The sequence below is a fragment of the Oryctolagus cuniculus genome, chromosome 3, assembly GCF_051225735.1.
Source record: "Oryctolagus cuniculus isolate XC-2025 breed Fujian yellow rabbit chromosome 3, ASM5122573v1, whole genome shotgun sequence".
NCBI lineage: Eukaryota > Metazoa > Chordata > Mammalia > Lagomorpha > Leporidae > Oryctolagus > Oryctolagus cuniculus.
Genome location: NC_142869.1, coordinates 158,137,882 through 158,157,940, shown reverse-complemented (window position 1 = coordinate 158,157,940; position 20,059 = coordinate 158,137,882). Strand labels below are relative to the sequence as shown.

At 37.7% G+C, this 20,059-nt stretch overlaps 1 protein-coding gene across 10 annotated transcripts in view; it reads left to right on the top strand.

Annotated features, from left to right (window-relative positions):
• Nucleotides 1–20,059, top strand: part of CADPS2 (calcium dependent secretion activator 2) — a 667,233-nt gene that overhangs the window by 638,782 nt on the left and 8,392 nt on the right. For 9 of the 10 annotated variants that reach the window (XM_070071264.2, XM_008258272.5, XM_008258271.5 and 6 more), the window contains one exon: nt 56–163. In XM_070071264.2, coding sequence (XP_069927365.2) covers nt 56–163 — 108 coding nt within the window. Of the gene's footprint in view, nt 1–55; nt 164–965; nt 1,291–20,059 lie in introns of those variants that run through there. The other variant, XM_070071263.2, reaches the window with a different exon arrangement.

Here is a 20,059-nt window from a genome sequence, read left to right as displayed (position 1 = left end):
ATGTCACAGTCAAGAGCTGATGTTGTCTTATTCCCCATACTTTTCCTTCCGACAGAAACCAGGAATGGATCTGGCAGACACATACATTATGTTTGTACGGCAAAACCAGGATATTCTTCGAGAAAAGGTCAACGAGGAAATGTATATAGAAAAGTTGTTTGATGTAAGTACCAGCCCTTTCAAGGTATGCTGGTGTTGCGGATACACTGCAAAGAGAAAAGTTACACCTGATGTTATGATTGCAAAGCAGACTTTTTAAGTTTTTTCATGCATACAGCTAATACAGTTGATAAATTTTATATTTCTTTGACTCCTGAAGGAAGTCTTAATTAGCATTCTTTTCTACATGTAAACTGTCACCACTAAGATGAGAGTCTCAGAAACCTGAGGTTATTTTTAACAAGCAGGACAGTGATGCACAGATTCATTTCACTTGCCTTTGCAGCATTCCCTAAATGGAATCATGCAATAATGACTGGTCCCTACCATAAAAGCATTTTTAAAGTCAGTATATTCTGGAGTGTAATAAAGAGATAAACTGCAGTAAAGCCAAATAAGTGTCATGCTGCTGTTACTGAGCATTTTCTTTTGAGTTAAAGAACTGCTGTGTGCTAAACGGTCTACTATTACAGTTTATCAGTACTAAGGTCTTCATTTAGGCACAACAATTCCTACAAATGGCAGATTGTGGTTTTAGAAACTGTGCATCAAGTTTCATATGGAGGCCAATAAGAGAGCAGTCAAGTTAAATAGGAATGTTGTCATTCATTTGTAATCATTAACAGTTCAAAGGAAATGATATTTTCCTTGTGACATAACTTTGCATCACTCACCACAATGCAGATTCTGAAATGTAATATTTGCTTTGAATGGATTTATTTATGTACATCTTCTCTGGATTTTAGAAATGCTTTTCTGGCACTTTCATTTAATTATGCAAGTTCCTGCAAATGTTTTCATAACAGCAATTCACGGGCTTCACGGTGACACTTCAGCTGCAGCAGTGACAGAAGGTCCCAGTACATCATCCTCTCCACCATGGCCTGTCATGCCAGTGTGTGCCGTTTGTCAGATTGGGTGGTCAAAATGAATCTTATCTTTCATACTTTATTTTTCTAGCCACTACCCAGGCCGTTTTACAATAAAAGTATCATCTGTTTTAATAAGCTAAGTGTTAATATGTGTGAAAAGAATGATTTCCTAAAAGCTTTGATGCTCTGCAGGGGTAGAAAAATTATCATCCATCCAGCTGGCTCTTTCACAAAATACTGAAACCATATTAGCAACTTCTGCTTCCATTTGCTATTGCTTGGAATTTACAAGCATATGTCTCCTTTCCAAGTCTCTTACTTTTTTTGCTTAGGTGACGATTTTCAAAAGTTTTGAAAGGAAAAAGAAAGTTGGGTTAAAAAAGTTATCTGCATTATGTTCATTTTTAGTATAGCTAAAGCACATATTCTATGTTGCAACAAAAGGTACAGCCACTCTGAAAAAAGACCAAATCAGGTAGACTTTTGGGAGGAAGTAAAGGTGTTTCCTAAAAGTCTTCAAATTTTGTTTTGGTGGCCTATTTACTGCAAAGCTTAACCATTTTTGGCATCAGTTCATAACAAAAGTATATATTTTTTCTCCTCAAAGATATTCCCCATTTCAATTTATTCTCTCAACTCCTACAGAAGATTTTTTGTGTATGTTAGCAATCACAAACCAAGATAACTAAAGTGGTCCCAAGTTGGTTAATATTAAAATAATGCTTGAGTTTAATTTACCCTGGTCATGTGTGCTTTCCTTTCCATACCTCAGCATCTGGCATGGTTGAGATTTTGCTTCTAAAAGGAGCCCTTAATAAATACCCATTCTGGTATGTTTTATTTTTTCATGAAAGTTTTGTCATTTTGTATATCCCCAGTAGAAACTAGGACTTATTATTTGTAAAATAATTGTAATGTCCTTAAACATTCTAATATTTTTAAGTTGCATATTTTTATTACTTTAATTAAAATAAAAACATATCCTAATTCTATTGATATGTCAGCAAGAATAACATGTATAAGGGGATATTAAGAGCCCCTAATTAGCCAAGACTGAATTTGCCTCAATTACAGTTAGTAAATGAGAGGTTATCAAGTATGTGTTGAAAGGTAAAGTAGAATGTGTATCTTAAGCAACAGATCATTACTGAGAGACATTATATAATTATTGGAAATCCACTTGGCTGGAGCTTAAAATAATATTGTTAGGTATCAAGAAACAGTTGAAAATAATGACCTAAATATACTGTCAGCAACATTCTCCTATTATGAGTAAAAGATTGAAGAGAACAATTTTATTCAGGCATCAAGACAAACACTTACAATTCTAATTAGAGTACTTTCTATTTAAGTAAATGAACCTTCTAACTTCAGATGCAGAAGAAAGCACATACATGTGCATACACACACACACACACACACACACGGTAGTGAGTTAACTCTTAGCAGCCTTAACCAACCCATTTAAAGGACAAGAAGGGGCTGTAGTTTCTGGTCATGCAATATAAAGGCTTAACTATTAAAGAATGATATGCTTTTTATCCAAGTAAAATTCCCTTTGTTTTAGAAATACCACATTACATTTTTTATATTCAACAGTTAGTCTGCAAAGTGGATATTCATCATACCCCAACACTTTAAAAAAAGAACTCAGGTGCTTTACTAAATGACCTTCTTTCTAGATGATGCTCTACCAATGCAAATGCTATTGAAAAGTTTGTGGAAATTTGCTTGAGAGTAGTAACTACTTATGGTGTTCCTGGCCTCTGAAATATTTTGATCAACTAGACACCATAATTTTCCACTACTTTATTCTGAAATAACATGGCAGAGTTCAACTTAAATAATAGTACCATTGACCAAGGCAAAAAAGTAGCCACGGCCCTAGGTCCCACTGCTTTGGGATGCCTAAGAATAAGATTAGTACCTCCTAGAGCTGTCATTGTACAATCCATACATGTGCAATGATGAAATCTGCTCCCTACGAATCTTCTGCTATTATTACTATTACAGCCTAAATAGATAATTATTTTGTTTTATAACTTCAAAACATTTAAGAGGGAAATGACTAAAATCTGTGTTATCAGGAGCAAGATAGATAGCCTAGCAGAAAGTGTACCTGGGCTCAAGTCCCAGCTTCCTGACAATGGAGCTCTGGGAAGCAGCCTGAGGCCTCAAGGAGTCAGGATCCTCCCACCCATGCAAGAGACTTGGATTGAGTTCCTGGTTCCTGGCCTTGGCCCAGCCTTGGCCCAGCTTTGACCCTTGTGATCATTTTGAAAAATGATGCAAGCTCTCTTTCTCCATATTTGTATCACTCTTTCTCACTCTGATCTCAAATAAATAACTTTAAAAAATCTGAATTATTTTGAAGACAGTACATAATATTAGACTTTTATACCAAATTGTGAACTATTAAAAATATTCTTTGAAAGTCAAAACTGTTAATATTAGAACAAATAAGAAGACATTATATTTCATCCCATAAGAGGTTAAATTTATGAAATACTTTCCAATTAAAACACAAATATCCTTAAAAACATATAAATAAATGATGGCATATCCATGCTGTTAACATAGAACTGAATTTGTTGAAGGTATATCCTAATATTTTCAAACTATCAAAATAATACTAACTATAGCTGTCACCAGAATAATACCCTTTGCACCTCCGTGTGCCGGGAACCATGCTAATATGCTTCAGTTACATAATTGCTAACCTTCTGGGCTAGATGCCATCATTCCCATTTTATCCTAATTTTAATGTTAAAGCATCTCCTTTTCAGAGAAAAATCAATGAATTGTTCAGTGTTAAACTCGATGAGAATCTAACTTCCAAATGATGTCTCTCCAGTTTCAAAGTACATGCTATTTCCACCATATTTCAGACTTGGAAAATTTGAAATGATAAAATAGCATTATTGGAAGAATGCCAGCCTGAGAATCCAAAAACATAAGCCCTAAAAACAGTTCTCCCAGTAAGTATCTGGGTAGGTTTTGAAAATTCATGTCATGTTTAAGACTCAGTGTACTTAGAGTGTAAAATCTGAAGATGTTGGACTAGAACGCCAGATGATTCTAAAACCCTTCCCGAATTTATACCAGTGAATTTTTATTTTGGGAAAAAAGACATTTATTTGTAAGGCAGAGCAAGAGAGGAGAGACGGACAGAGACAGAGATCTTCCATCTGCTGGTTAAATCCCCAATGGTCACAACAGCCATGGCTGGGCCAGGCTGAAGCCAAGAACTTTATCTGGGTCTCCCACATGTATCACAGGAGCCCAGTCCTTGGTCTCTCATCTGCTGCCTTCCCAAGAATACCAGCAATAAGCTGGACGGTAAGTAAGGTAGCCCAGACCTGAACCAGCACTCTGAAACAGAATATTGGGGTCACAAGTGGTGGCCTAACCTGCTGAGTCACAATGCCAGCCCCATACCAATGACTCTTTGTTTTGGTTTTGGCATTGGTGACATAAATGCCTGGATCAGTTGCACACTGAGCATTATACCCCAAAACATCAAGTCTTTCTCTTTTTTTAGATTTATTTATTTATTTGAAAGGCAGAATAACAGAGAAACAGTGAGGAGAGGGAGAGAGAGATCTTGATTGTCCATCTACTGGTTCATTCTCCAAATACTCTTAGCAGCAGGGGCTGGACCAGACACAAGGATGGAAGCCAGGAGCCACAAACTCCATCTGAGTCTCCCACCTGGGCAACAGGAACCTAAGTACTTGGGCGGTTATCTGCTGTCTTTCCTGGTCCATTAGCAGGCAGCTGGTTCGGAAGTGTGGTGGAGTCTAGACTCAAGCCAGAGGCTTAATTATGGGAAGTGGGCATCCTGAGTGCAGGCTTAACCACAGTACCTGCCCCTCAAAGTAGCAATTCTCACATCCTCTTGTGATGATTCCACCTAAGAAGCAATTGCAAGTGCAGTAGGTAAATGCAGAAGGAACCTGAATACAAGAATAGCTGTGCCACGAGACACTGAATGAATCGTATCTGCCACCTTGGCTGACAAACCCAAATTTAGGAAACCTGTTAGAACTCACATACTCTGCGCGCATGCTGAGTGTTTCCAGGTGACAGAGATATTTTAAACAGAATCTGCCTCTGTCCCTAAAGTGATCACGGTTGAGACACATACTCAGTCTAAAATCTACATGTGACATTTACTTTTTCAATTAAAATCTCTTGTCTGGGCAAGAGAAATCTAAGGAAAGTTCTCCTGCAGTAAGAATGAGCATGATTTCCCAAAAGAAGTTTTTGCTTTTTGAATAGTTGCTCTTATGCCAGTGTCCTTTTTCTAACATATACAACATCATTGTCAGCATACTTAATAAATCTTGTTGAATTAATCTTGTTTAGTCTCAACATGAAAGTTTAAAAAAGGATTTTCTATTTCTTCAGTTCTATTTTAATGCCTCCTTTGGTGTTTCCTCCCCTATTGAAAGATTTCTCGATCTTGCGTGTTTCAAGACATGCAGCACTAGCTGCAGGTGTCCATGTGTCAGGGGAGATGCTACATGCATACCTTGAAGCTTTGGTTCTCTGAAACAAATCATTGTTCCAGAACTCAAAGCCAGCATCTACAAGCACTGCCACAGCAGCAGGCTCTGCATTCATTTCCTGATCCAAGAACACACCTACACAGAGGCAGTTGGGGTTGACAGAAGTGTAACTTATTTTCTAAGGTGGATATTACACTATCTACCTCTCTAAACCTCTCTCTGTACATTTATTGGTCACTTCCCACCTTGAGTTCCTTTGAAACAATCTCATTTAGCTCACATGTTGCTGAAGACACATCAGGGTGCAGTATTTAATTGGTAAATCATGCAGATTAGACAGTCTCTTGTGTTATAAACTGATTAAATACTTAATTATTGAGGAATTTCATCTCAATGAGTTTTTTAAGTAGTGTTATGAAGTCTTGTAAAATTAAAAGTAATTCCTTAAATGATAGTTAATCAGTTATATTCATCCAAACAGTACTTTATAAAAGATTAATTTCTCAGGACTTTTCATGAAAAGAATTTTTACTTTTCAATAAAGAAAACTGTATTAAACATTTTCAATAAAAGTGACCTAAACTATATAAATGGGCTTAGTAACTCACTTACGTTAAGGCAGAAAGAAAAGGATATGGCAATATTACAAATGAATGTGCTTTTCAAAGTGGAACTTTTTTTTTTTTTTTTTTTTTTTTTTTGACAGGCAGAGTGGACAGTGAGAGAGAGAGACAGAGAGAAAGGTCTTCCTTTGCCGTTGGTTCACCCTCCAATGGCCGCCGCGGCTGGCGCGCTGCGGCTGGCGCACCGCGCTGATCCGATGGCAGGAGCCAGGAGCCAGGTGCTTTTCCTGGTCTCCCATGGGGTACAGGGCCCAAGCACCTGGGCCATCCTCCACTGCACTCCCTGGCCACAGCAGAGAGCTGGCCTGGAAGAGGGGCAACCGGGACAGAATCCGGCGCCCCGACCGGGACTAGAACCCGGTGTGCCGGCGCCGCTAGGCGGAGGATTAGCCTAGTGAGCCGCGGCACCGGCCAGTGGAACTAATTTTTGCACTGTAAATGCTGCTGTCTCTAGACTCAAATATGAAGGGAAGAAACGTTCAGGGTGCTCAAATTTTTTGAGTTTAGTGTTTCACACCAAACATTGAATGGGAAAGTTTATTCATCATTTCTAAGACCAATGCTACTATTCCTTTTTAAGATTTTTTATTTATAAAGGGAGAACAAATTTCATGTATTTCAGATATACAGTTCTAAAAGCAACACTACTATTCTTAACTTGAAAATTCAGTATATTACCAGTAGGTTCTCAGGAATAGTTGAAATCAACAACATAATTAGAGTGACTACTATATAAATGGTATTTGTGCTGACCATGTATTTTTTCAGTCATGTTCTCTGGGTAAGTTTCTTTGTGTATGGAATCAGCCTCTTTATTAGGAATGCAGGCTAGCACTCATTCTCATTATAATGAACAACTATCTTTAACTTCTTGCATTTCCTATAATTCTATGATATAAATATATGAGGGTACTTCAAAAAGTTTATGGGAAAATGGAAATATAAAAGTGAGGGGGAGAGAGAGGGAGAGGGAAGGAGAGATCTTCTGTCTGCTTGTTCACTCCCCAAAGGTCTGTAACGACCAGGGCTGGGGCAGACCGAAGCCAAGAGCCAGGAGCTTCATCTGGGTCTCCCACATGGGTGCAGGGAGCCAAGCACTTGGACCATTGTCCACTGCTTTCTCAGGTGCATTAGCAAGGAGCTGGATTGGAAGTAGGGCAGCCAGACTCTAACTGGTGCCCATACGGGATGCCAGTGCTGCAGACAGCAGCTTAACCTGCTGAGCCACAGTGTTGGCCCCAGTCCGTTGTCTTTTAATTCCACTTTGCACAAACTTTTTGAAGTCCTCTAGTATTCTCCTACATGTGAATGTTGATTTTTAAAATAGCAGATTTTCTGGACCAGTGCTGTGGCACAGGTTAATCCTCCACCTGCAGCACCGGCATCCCATATGGGCACCAGATCAAGTCCTAGTTGCTCCGCTTCTGATCCAGCTCTCTACCAAGGCTTGGGAAAGCAGCAGAGGATGGCCCAAGCAGTTGGGCCCCTGCACCTGTGTGGAAGACCTGGAAGAAGCTCCTGGCTCCTGGCTTGGATCGGCTCAGCTCTGGCCATTGTGGCCATTAGGGGAGTGAACCAGCAGAAGGAAGACATATCTCTGTATCTCCCTCTCATTGTGACTCTACCTCTCAAATAAATAAATAAAATCTTTAAAAAAAAAATAGCAGACTTTCTTTCTTCAATGATGTTTTAATTTAAGTAATTGGAGAGTTGTTATATGGCCCACATAAGTTAGTATAGATTCCCATTACAAAGCATTTTCTTTTTGGTTTTCTTTATAGTGAAAAAAAAAAAAAAGTAATCAGGCCTGTACCTCAGCTCACTTGGCTAATCCTCCACCTGTGGCGCGGCATTCCGGGTTCTAGTCCTGGTTGGGGCACCAGTTCTGTCCCAGTTGCTCCTCTTCCAGCCCAGCTCTCTGCTGTGGCCCAGGAAGGCAGTGGAGGATGGCCCAGGTCCTTGGGCCCTGCACCCGCATGGGAGACCAGGAGGAAGCACCTGGCTCCTGGCTTCGGATCAGTGCAGCACGCCGGCCTTAGCGGCCATTTGGGGGGGTGGACCAATGGAAGGAAGACCTTTCTCTCTGTCTCTCTCTCTCTCACTGCCCAACTCTTCCTGTCAAAAAAAAAAAAAAAAAAAAAAAAAAAAAAAAAAAAAAAGTAATCAATTATAAAACACTCACTTTTGGTCCATTATGCCCCATCATGATTTTCATGTCAACACTAAAAATTGGATCCCAGCATTTTTCCCACATCATAACTATCATTTCCTTTTCCATCAGTAGATAAGGATAGATGATAAAAGTTCAGTGATATGCTTGAGGCTGAAGTAAATTATTTCTGAAGATTGTTATGCTGTGTACCCTGGTACCTCATTGTGTGTGAAAGTTAGATAAAAAGTTTGATGAATTTTTGCTATGTTTATAATAGGAGGGATGTCTCATTCATCTCACTTATGTATTTTAACACTGTTTTTTAGTTGCTTTAACACACTTTTCCAGATGTTGAGTTATGGTTTTCATTGCATGTATTCCTGTTTTGTTTTTCTCACAGTATTTGGATTCACATGGAAGTTGTCTGACCTCTTTTAAGATATGCATAGGCGAACCTGTCTCTAGATTGTCATATCTGCCTCAGGAAATGACATACAGAGTCCTTCTTGGCTTTTTCTTTCTCTCTCTCCTTTTCTCTCAAAGTTTGTTTCTCTTTAAAACCTCTACTCTCGAATTACAGCTGTCTGGTTCATTTGAGTTAATAATCATTTTAATGCTAAGTTATAATTTGTAAGTGTAAGAATTTATTTAAAAAAAAAAAAAAGGATCTACTTTTGATGTATGATGTGTGCCAAAAAGCTTTGGCAAGTCCAGACGCAGTTTAGAGAGGCCAAAGGCCCTCATTTGAATCTAAGCTGTTGGTAAATTAAAACCTGAGAAACTTGAGATAAGCGTGCCTAATTGCCTAAAAGAAACTCAGCAAGAAAAATGTATTGTAGCTTGTTGATCTTATTTCTTTGATAATTCAAAAGAATCTTCGAGAAATATGTGGACTACTTACTTGGATTCTTGAAATGTGATCATGAAACACAATTGTCATTTGGCACATCCCCAGCAATACACATCTTTGCATGAGGCACCTGGACATATGTGGCAGGTCTGGTAGAATCAGCTAATTAACAACACAGGCTTAAACAGGCACCTCATCTGGCAGTGCAGTGAGTTGCCTGATGGTGCTCAGCAGGATTTGGTAGTGCTTTTTATTTTTCTATCCTAATGGTCTACTGCCCACCTAATTTTGCCTTATTGTCAGTCACTACTTACCACAGCTTGGGGCCCTCCCAGGAGGCTAAATTATTATCAAAGGATTAGGGAGATGTAGCCTTGCAGCTCTGACATTTCTGATTACTTGTCTATGCCAGAACACTAATTAGCTGTGACTAATTAAGAAAAATGTTCCTGCCATAGAAAACCATTTAAAAGAACTGAGAAGTAGAAAAGCAATTCAAAAGCTGAGCAGTGCTCAGATTTGCTGATGCTCTTTAGATTTCCACCAGAGCCTTAACTCACCTTTAATTGTGCTCAGAATTAAAAAAAAAATCTCGCATACAAACAGATCGGAGGTTTTTGCTTGAGTAGGAAAAAAAAAAAATGTTGATCACCTAAGCTTTCTTAGAAACGGTAAAATTGTCTTTGATGAATGAAAGGTGACAAAACTTCCATTTTCATAGAGAATTTTTTCTAACACCAATTGCATAAATGTGCATTTGCATCCATCTACCCAAGGTAGTAACAAAGACTTCATATTTGTTGAAGAAATTAGAACATTCTCTCTGGTGATTTTATCAAAAGTGGTTAAATTGATTATCAGCAACATGTTGAGCATTTCGAAAGTTATTTAGAATAGATTTCATGCCTCCTTCACATTTATGATGATCTGGGAATTCTGACGCCTCCATGTAGAGTCTGGGTTTTCCATGGTGACTTTGCATGCCTGCACTTCATCTGGTCACTAGTGACTTAACCGAAAGGCCAGGACCTCCCCTGAGGCTAGCTTTGCTCTCAGCTAACCAGTACAATAGTGTTTTTCTGGGACTGAGAACTAGGACTCTGTTTCCCCTCAGCCCTAATTTCATGAGCAAATGACATACATGACTTTGAGGCCATTTTCTGTGGTAGCTTTTTGTATGCCACCTCTGAACCATCCCCTTTTCAAGCCCTCACTGCATCCCATTCTATAGGCTCAGCACCAGTCACAGGCAGGCGTAGCAATGGCAGCCAGCTCACCACTCTTAACTAAACCCAACTGAAAAAAAAATTGTATAATGAAGTGGCTATTGTGGCCAAAAAAAAAATCAGATATATTTATTAAATGCATTGATAGGAAACTACATAAAAGAAAAACTTTCAAAGATACTTATAAATACCTTTAAGGAGAGCCCTCAATTCCCTAATCTCAGCCCAGATCTAGATCAGAGGCCATCTGAATTTTGCTATTGTAATATGGGGGAAATATTTTGTTTGCACAAAGGAATGTTCTAATGCCTATCTCACCTAGATTCTTCATGCTGATTTTTAAACCCATTTTCCTTTTTCCTCTCAGTGGAGAACAAAAAGCAGGTAGCTAGCATCCTCTAGGGAATAATCCTTCCTATATATGAAGACTGTTATTAAGGCACCTGTCATTCTTGTCTACTGCAGGATAAATAATCCCTATTTGTTTAACTTCTCTTCATAGGCCCCTTTTTGAGCCCTTTAATCATCTTTGTGGCTATCCTTTGAAACTTCTCAAAGTGTTCTCTGTCATGCTTGGGCTTCACAGTCAGTGATAGGATGCAGTATTTGAATGTGGCTGAGCAAGATTCTTTTAAGCTTTATTCCTATTTATGCATTCTCATGCATGTCTTTCCCACACTTTTGCTCTACTGATCTCTCTAAACTTGGTTCTATATACTCTTCATATTTCGTTTTGTTGCCTTTCCTCTGTTACATTCTATCTGGCAATGTACATGGTTATTGATGAAAAATGTCCATTCAGTTGATGTTTTTCATGTTTAAGGTCAGTAAAACAAATCCAGTTAACACTTGCTTGTCATGTATAAGGAATTACAATGAATTTTAAGATTAAAATGTTAGGCATTAATTTTGTCATGCAAAGTTGGATCTCTGTGTCACAATGACTCAGGATTCTAATTAGAATACAGAATTGGAAGCTCTCTTGTTAATCATTTATCCTGTATCATCCAACTTAAATTTATTAAACCTTCCTAAAGACCACACGCTGTCCTAGAATCTGGAAATAAAATACTAAACAAGATAGGCCAAGTCTCTGCCCTAAGGATGCCTACATTTTGAAAACCAAATATCATTTTGAGAAAATGTCCACATAAAATGTTTCACTTTTTTATCTGCATGATAGATATTTGCAGATTTTTTTTCAAAATGTAAGTATTATGGAGAACTAAAATTCAATACCATTTGAAAATAGATAATATTGATTATAATACTTATTTCTCCCTTTGTTTTAAGTGTATATTGGAAACTTGCTGTAAGTTTCTTGCCAACCCAAAGTTTGTACCTATTCCTAGTGCCTGCAATATCCAAAGTCATGATTGCAAGACAGGAGCCTGCTCTCCCTTGTAGCCTTCCTGGGATTTTTGCTCAAAGGCCAGACTTATAACAACTCTGAAGAATGCTCTTGTACTCACTCAGACAGAAGTCAACATTGCCACAGCAACAAAATTTCTACATTTCTTTAAAAGTAGTTTACAAAATCAAAGTATAGAAAGCACTCACAACATGTTGCTTAGTGATGAAAATATACAGGCAGCATAGCCAGCTATATCGCTAACTATATCCCATAGGTTTGGGTAACCCCCAAGAATGGGTCCCAGTCAATACACCTAAGCATATCCTGAGTGACAGCTCTCTTTTTGGCTTACAGCCTCTGGAGGGTCATTCCCAAGAGACCAAGTCCTTGAGACAGCCAGTAAACACACATGTTTATGGATGGAAAATATTCCTGCAGTTGATGGGAATATCTAAACATCCAGTGTTAATGTATCTCTGTGGGCACCTACATATGCACGTAGAAACGAGGTTTGTTAATTTGTAGTACTTCCTCCTTTATTTCATTCATCACCAACATAAAATTAGACTCACATTTGAAGCTCCATTTCAGTTCTGTTTTAAAACTTTAGCCAAATGCAGTTTTCACTTTTCAATAATTTCTATAATTTTACTAAATTATTTTTCTGTTAATGAAACATGTGATTTAAGTCAACAGTGAACCTGGCTCTGGTACTCATCTGTGGTATTTTTTTTCCTATAGAAAAACTGCCCTGCTTCTATTACACATATAGCATTTTATATTTCCAAATATTTAAAAACATTCTGTCCTTCAGTTAACAAGTAGTACATGATATGTGCCAGATATTCTGCCAAGAGCTGGAGGTGATAAAACCATTAAGAATCAGTTAATATCTTGTGAATACTCACAGCTGATTGATGCAGACATGTACCACATTGTGTAATAGTTTTATAGACACCTGTAGAGATTCGTACAAGCAGAAGATAGGAGAGAACCTAATTCTACCTGGAAAATCATAGTACTGGCTTCATCGAGCTGATGGTAGAGGTGAGTCTTAAAGGCTGACATGAATTTGGCCAGGAAATAAAAATCCAGACAAAGGGACTGGCATGCCCAGAAACCAAAAGCATAGAGAAGTCAGTCACGAGATTGAGCTGCAGGTTGTTCAAGTGAATGAGCATGGTTCTTGTGGGAGTACCCCATGACTCAGAGATGGAAAGGTAGCTGTTTACCCAAGTGCTTAGGACACTCTCAAAAAGTGATTTGGTAAAGTTTCCTATTTATTATAGAGAAACCAAAATGGAAAAACCTCCCAACAGCTAATTCTCACACCTAGGTTTTACCTTGAAACTAAGCTGTGCCACCCAGTAGCAGTTCCAAGAGTCCAATATATTTTTATCTAAATCCGACTGTATTGATTTAGAATGAAATTTCAACTAAAATTTTACATACAGCATTCCAAGTGAGTCATCCGACCAGATGGAAAGGTTGTGGTGCCCATGTCTGTGCCCCAAAATGGTTCACCTGCCATTAGAACTGGATTGACCACTGAGTTCAGTCGAACCATTAATCATTTCACTCAAAAGATTAGCCAAACCAGTACATACCCCACCATTGGCCATTAAGTAGCAGATAGGGAACAATCAGATTCTCTGAAATTTTCACTGTATAATTTTTCTGTAATTTTCACTGTAATAATTAGTCTCCTTAGCACCAGAAAAAAAAAAAAAACACAGAATACACTTACAGAGGCACTTGTAATAATTTATTATTATTGATAATAAATAAAGAACAGTATTGATTTCAATACCCTTTGTGTAGTGTGGAGAAAAATATGCTAGTTTAATATTATTTTTAGAACATTTTGGAGCGAAGGGAATTTGGGATTCATGAAAAAGTTATGAATTGAAAAGAGCTGTGAAGCTCCCACTTCATGGAATGTGGCCTGTGATATACTTATTCTGCTGTGGAACTGAAGAGGCTCTCATTCATCTACAAATAACTCTATTATCATATCCATGAATTTTTTTAAAAGAAAAAGTATAGGACTTGAAAGATCAGGATGTTTTCAACATTCAACAAGCACTTACAAGGCACCTACTATATGCAAACCCTCCCATGTTGGCGGGCTTTGTGAAGAGACTTACTGCTCATAATTTGCATACTTCCTGATAAAATTAAAAAATGAAAATTACTCTGAAAATTACTTCTCGAAACATGGAAGAAAAAGGGAGGATTCACATTCTTCTCAATTTGGTGTTTAAAAAAGAATGCATGAGCCCAATAAAGAAAGCCATGTATATGCAGTTCCCCTATGGGTGAACCAAGGTTCATTTTTTCTACATTGCATTTTTTTGGAGGGTGGGGGGAGTTACAGTAAAATATTTTCAAGTTTTTTTTAATTAGAATGATTTTCTTTCTTTTATTTTTTGATTTGAGACAGAGAGGGGGGAATTTCCTAACTGCTGGTTAACTCTGCAGCTGGGGTAGGGCCAGGGTAAAGCCCAGATCAAGAGCTAAGAGCTCAGTCTGTGTCTGTCTTGTGGATGGTAAGGACCCAGCCACTTGAGTCACCACCTGCTGCCTCACAGTGTACATATTAGCAGGAACCTGGAGTCAGGAACAAAGCCAGTACTTCAACCCACGCCTCTGACATGGGATGCGGGCATCCCAAAGCAGTGTCCTAACTACTGCACCAAACGCCTGCTCTTGCTGGTGTTTTTACTTCTCCAGGGTGGACAGCACTTTAAAATGAGTCTGAAGAAGAGAATATGGAGGAGATGCCTAGCATAATAGCCAGTTGGTTATTCTAACAGGGAGAGTTGCTTTTCAAATACTTTAGTTATGTTACAGATTACATTATTGGGATTACAAGTATCTGTAGTCTTTGGAGATGCACATTACTTCAACAAGAAAATGTGATAAGCTTATTTTGTTTATCTCCTATATTCATTCACAATCCTATTTAGAAGTACAGTCACGAACTCCCAAGAAATGGTAAAACTTGTCTTCTTAGTTTGCCTGCAAGCACCCAACTGTTTTTATGAATCAGAAATTTTATTGACAGAACAAAATTCCAAACTTTCTGAAAGGACAGTTGATTAACACAGTATTTATGAACACAGAATTTGGAGCATAGATACAAGATACAAATTGTTAACCTTATAACTTATTATTTTTGTTTTAGAAGCATAAATTGGTAAATTGCTTACTCAATTCAGTTTTCTATCTATGTAAACTAAGTTTTCAAATATAAAAACTGGGAATAATTATCCCCACCTCATCAAGGCAGTTGTAAGATTTGAATGAAATTTTTACTGATTACATGAACTTCCCATGGAAGATAAAGAAAATATCAGACGCCTTTATAATCAGAATTGACGTAAATGATAATTGTAATAAAATCACAATTCTTTATTCATTCCTCATTACAGTTTCTTGTTTCATGTTTATAATGTGTGTAGACAACATGAAAAATAAAATGAATAAGTTAAAACACAGTAGAAAGTTCTGAGACGCTAGACTTGCATTTGTCTTTGTTCTGAAGGGATAAAGCTGCATGGAAGCAGCATAGAAAAGCAGTAACAATTTGGTTTTTCCCTTCCGTTCATTTTTACAAGAATCACAAGCTCATTATTGCCTTTTCTCTAGCAGTAAAATCTAATTCCCAGTATTTCTACAGAGCATAAATACCTTAGAACCTTAAAGCTAGACTCTGAGACTCTCCCCCTCGTGTGACAGATGATAAAACTGAGGCACAGAGAGGGAAGGCAACCGTCTCAATCAGGCAAACAGCAGCGTGCAGAGGGCCTGCGCCACCCACCCTCCCAACTTCTCCACCCAGTCATCTGGAGTGTTGACAGCCTGCCCTTGGCCGCTGGCTCTATTTTCACAAGTCTCTATCTTCCCCATGAGTATCTCTTGGTCTAGCTGGGAATGTCGATAGGTAGAGGTTGGGTTGAACACATCTTCATTTTTAACCACAATGGTCTGGTTTCAGGTCTTAGTAATACTCCAAGCCCTCAAAACTTCACACTCAAAACTTACAAAATGCCTGTGCCTTTGGGGTCTGTTTAGTGGAGCCAAGAATGATAGTTCAGTGAGATGCCTTCAATAGAGGAGGGAAATGTTGGCATAATTTTATGAGGTTTACTATTATCAAATTTGCATTTTAGCATTTACAAATAAGGAGTGAAATGGAACTACAAATTTAGTTATGCATATAGAAAATAGATGTACTATTGACAAAAGGAACGCTCAACTGTTTAATGAAGTGTTTATGCTTACTTTTTACTATATCTGGTGTAACTTTAGGGCTTTAATATTTCTATTGCATTTAGCTTTGTTTAGCTACTGAATGACCCTGGGATGGCTTTATTTGTCAAACATACCACAGATTGCAGCATTTAAAAATACTGTTTGTTCTTTTATTCAATTCAGCTTCACATGTAAAAAGTGTGTATTTCCTAAGGTGAGATTTTCTAGGTGTTATTTCAACAAAGTGACTCAACTCCTGTAAAACAGCATCTCTCGAAATAAGTGAGACATGCATACATACTGTGGACATGTAGCCATTCCGCGTCTCAGTGCACTAAAAAGTGTTGGGGTTTTTTTTTCTTTTTTCTTTTTCCTGTTATTCACCTATTGAGACAAGCATAGCTGGAGAAGAATGAAAATATATCAACTAGTTGTACCAATTCATAATCAATAAAAAGCTAAACACTTAAGCAGAAAATATGGCACAGATTTGTGCCCTAGCAAAGAGCTATTTTTACCTTGCCATCATCATCAGAAACCGCATTCTGACAGAAATCATTTGCTTGAAGCAGCAACGATATATAAGCCCTATGTGGTCTTGTGATTCAGATTTAGGAATATCAGCCACAGAGGGTCTAAAGGCATTGTGCATTAGTATGTATTGAGACCTCATTCCAGGTGGCAAGCAGCTGGACTTTTTAAAAATAAAACTTCCCAAATAAATGTGAAGGGCTTGTTTCCAGGCAGTAAGTGTTATATTTAATTGCATCATCCTCAAAATGTTATAAGTTAGGCAAAAAGGGAATTGTGCATATTTAATATATTTGTTTTGTATTTCTGCTAGTCAACAGAATAATGAAATTCCTTAACTACTTCTCTTTAACTTGCATGAAGAAAGCACGGTATGTTGCTAAATCTCTTTTCACCAGCTCTGCGGAGAAACAACTTTAATCCTTGTTAGAAAATTGCCGAGTCTGGGACTGACAAAGAGCTCATGCTTGTTCTATTGTTAGTGCTCCCGGGCCCCAAGAGCAGAGCCCTTTACAGCTGCGTGGATCCCGCCCGGCTCAGCTGCACTATTTAGGAGAGGAGGTTTGTCAATTTCTATTGACAATGGAGAGAGTTTTTCAGGGCCTGTAGCAGTGCTGACACAGTTGGGGATCAATGCCAGCCATTCAGACTGCACCCTCTTTCATTGCTTTGGTTTGTTAATTCAAGACTAAAGGTCCACTGAGGGGGTTCAGGGTGTTTAGGAAAGCTGATGAACTGTTTAAGAAAGCTGATGAACTGCAAGCGTTTATAGCCCTGGTGTGGCAATTTCCATAGTCAGTGGCGACTCCTGGCACTGAGGGAGCTGTGTCCTTGTTGACCCTCTTGTTATTAAAAATGCACAAGTGCTGCGCTTCTCAATATTTCAACACTCTTTCATTGTCAATACCACCTTCTGAGCCCTTCAGCTTGTTGCTTGCTCTAAAGATCTTCTTAGATTGGGTTTGAAAACTTCACCTTAAACACTAGATTAGACTGATGTTCTGTTTTCCGTGCTCCTGTTGATTTGTTGAACCTTCCCAGGGCTGGAAAGCAAGTAGCAGCTTGATGGGGAGACGGGCTGCTAATATGATTTACCAGTCCACAGTCATGCACAATAAGTGTGAATAAATACAAGGGTCTCGCAGAGTCAACCCTAGCCTTTCCTTTCCTTTTATTTTTGCTTTACAAGAGATATCTCAAGAAAATGAAGTGAGTAATGCATGCCCTTACAGGAGTTGAATGAACCACAAAAAGAAAAAAAAAAGCATATTTTTTGTTAAAGTGGTAGGCTGCTGTCATGGATTGATGTAGAAAAAAAAAATTGTAAAATATACACTTACTGCTTTATCCCTGTGTCGACCAAAGCCAAAGAATAAAGCAGGAGCACCATGCCCATGACTGCACTGCAAGCTGAGTGCCCCTTGCTTGTCATCCCCTGAAGGGAAAAGTGAATAATCAGCCAAGTTATTTTATAAAATTAACTTTTCCAAAATGAAAAGACATTTTCTCACAGTCGTGCTTTATTCCAAATTCACCTTTTTCAAATCATTTTTCTTTTGGGGGAGGAGAAGGGTGGTTTGATTTCGTGGGGTGGCAGAGGAGGAATAAAACTAAACTAACTGGGTTTTTAAGATGAAAACATGGGACCTACCATATTCCAGCTCTTCAAAGAAGGGCCCGTGAATCCCCACCCCAGACACGGGGAAGTGCTAGAGTGTATGTTGGGGGGCTTTGTTTGTTTGCTGTGTTTGTGTGTGTGTGCAAGTTTCACCACATTCAGGAAAGAGGCAGTCCCGAGGGGGTGGTGGTAGTTAGCCTGTTCTTAATGGCAATTTGGGCTAAGTTCTGAATGAAGTTAGTGCTCTCCTGCAGTCATCTGCCTAATTTAGCTAAAATCCCTCTTCAAAATCCTTTCACTTAGAAACCAAAAATACACATTTTTATCTGCTACAGTAAGTTTTCCTTTCTCTCTCCTTTTTTATTTATATAAAGAGAACAGATTCCATGTATTTCATATACACAATTTTAAGCCAATAATGGTACTTAGATACTTTTCCTTATAGAATAACTTATTTTTCCTCAAAGTAAAATGAGGGTAAAGCAGCTTAAATACTTTACCTAAAAGTAGTTGTTTCTCTTTAAATTTTTATGGTTAACTTGGCTCATTTTATTCCCAAATTCTTTTTGTCTAAAATTCTATTGTTGGTGTTGTGTCAAAGAAGTTACCCTATTAATAATTTCTGTGTTACAGTAAATTTCTTCCAACTATCACTTAATCATAACTATCATACATATAATGGTAAATAAAGTTGAATTAATGTTATGTAAGGATGTTTTAAGAACATAAAGATACATGTGGAATATTTTTTAAAAGGTATTTTTGTTTTCCTCAATTCATACAAGTTACATTGTGTGTAGTAAATGCTTGATTCAACAGATGAACAGATATGGTATGCTAGACTTCATACAGTATATAATACTTTGTCTTTCTTAACAAAAAAGAAAAGCTGTCCACTGCAGGACTATAATTTTTAGTAGTTATTTGTACTTGGAGAACACTTTAGCTTATAAGTTATATGGAGATGGTGTGGGTATGAAAGTCTTAATTCAATCAACTCATGTTCAGTCTCTCCAATCTTTGTGTTTACTTGCATTAAAATAGAACTCAAGAAGTTGAAGCTATAAATAATTTAAATTCTAGAAGTATATAGAGTTTAATGTCATAAATAAAAGTGTGTATGTGTAACGAGAGTGAGATTAAGCATGTCAGCTGAGGTGAATGCACCAGCTGTTTGTTTATTTTTTTCAATTTAGGAGTATAGGTATCTCATTTTATAAAATTTATTTCTGGTATTTTTATGTGTTCTCAAAATTAAGAAAGTAATCACTAGAAAGGATCAAAACTAGGTACATGAGTAACATATTTTTATGAAAATCATGGACTATCCCACATTTCAGAACCTTAGAATCCACTTGATGATAAAGTAAGCCAGTTACTCATTTTAATTAGTTTATTTAACTTTGTGCGTACATGTTCATTATACCAACAGATAGAAATAAGTGATGAAATGTGAAAATAACTTTTTAAATTTATATTTAAAATACCACTTCTTATTATACTAAACTGTATTAGAACAGCATTAATAAATAGAAATCCAGATGAATTTTAGTCTTATACCATGATTTTTCCTAGAAGCTTAGTTTACTGTTTTATTATGGAAAGAAAACTTTGAAGATTTTCTGTTTGAATACCTGAAAACGTGGCACACATGAGCCTTATTGTCTCTATGTTTGGGCAAAATCTCTTGTCTCTCAGAACACCTTAGCTTTCTCCTGAGTGCTGAATGGACACTGATCTTTCAACTCAGTGAATGAGTTGCATTATTCTTCTGGTGTTACCTAAACCTAAGTTTGGCACTAATCTCTGAATCCTTTGCAGTGTTGCCACTGATGGCGTTGCCTGTTTTGGAAATTGGTATAAAATTTATCCTTTTAGCATACTCACCATCATTTTATAGAAGTAG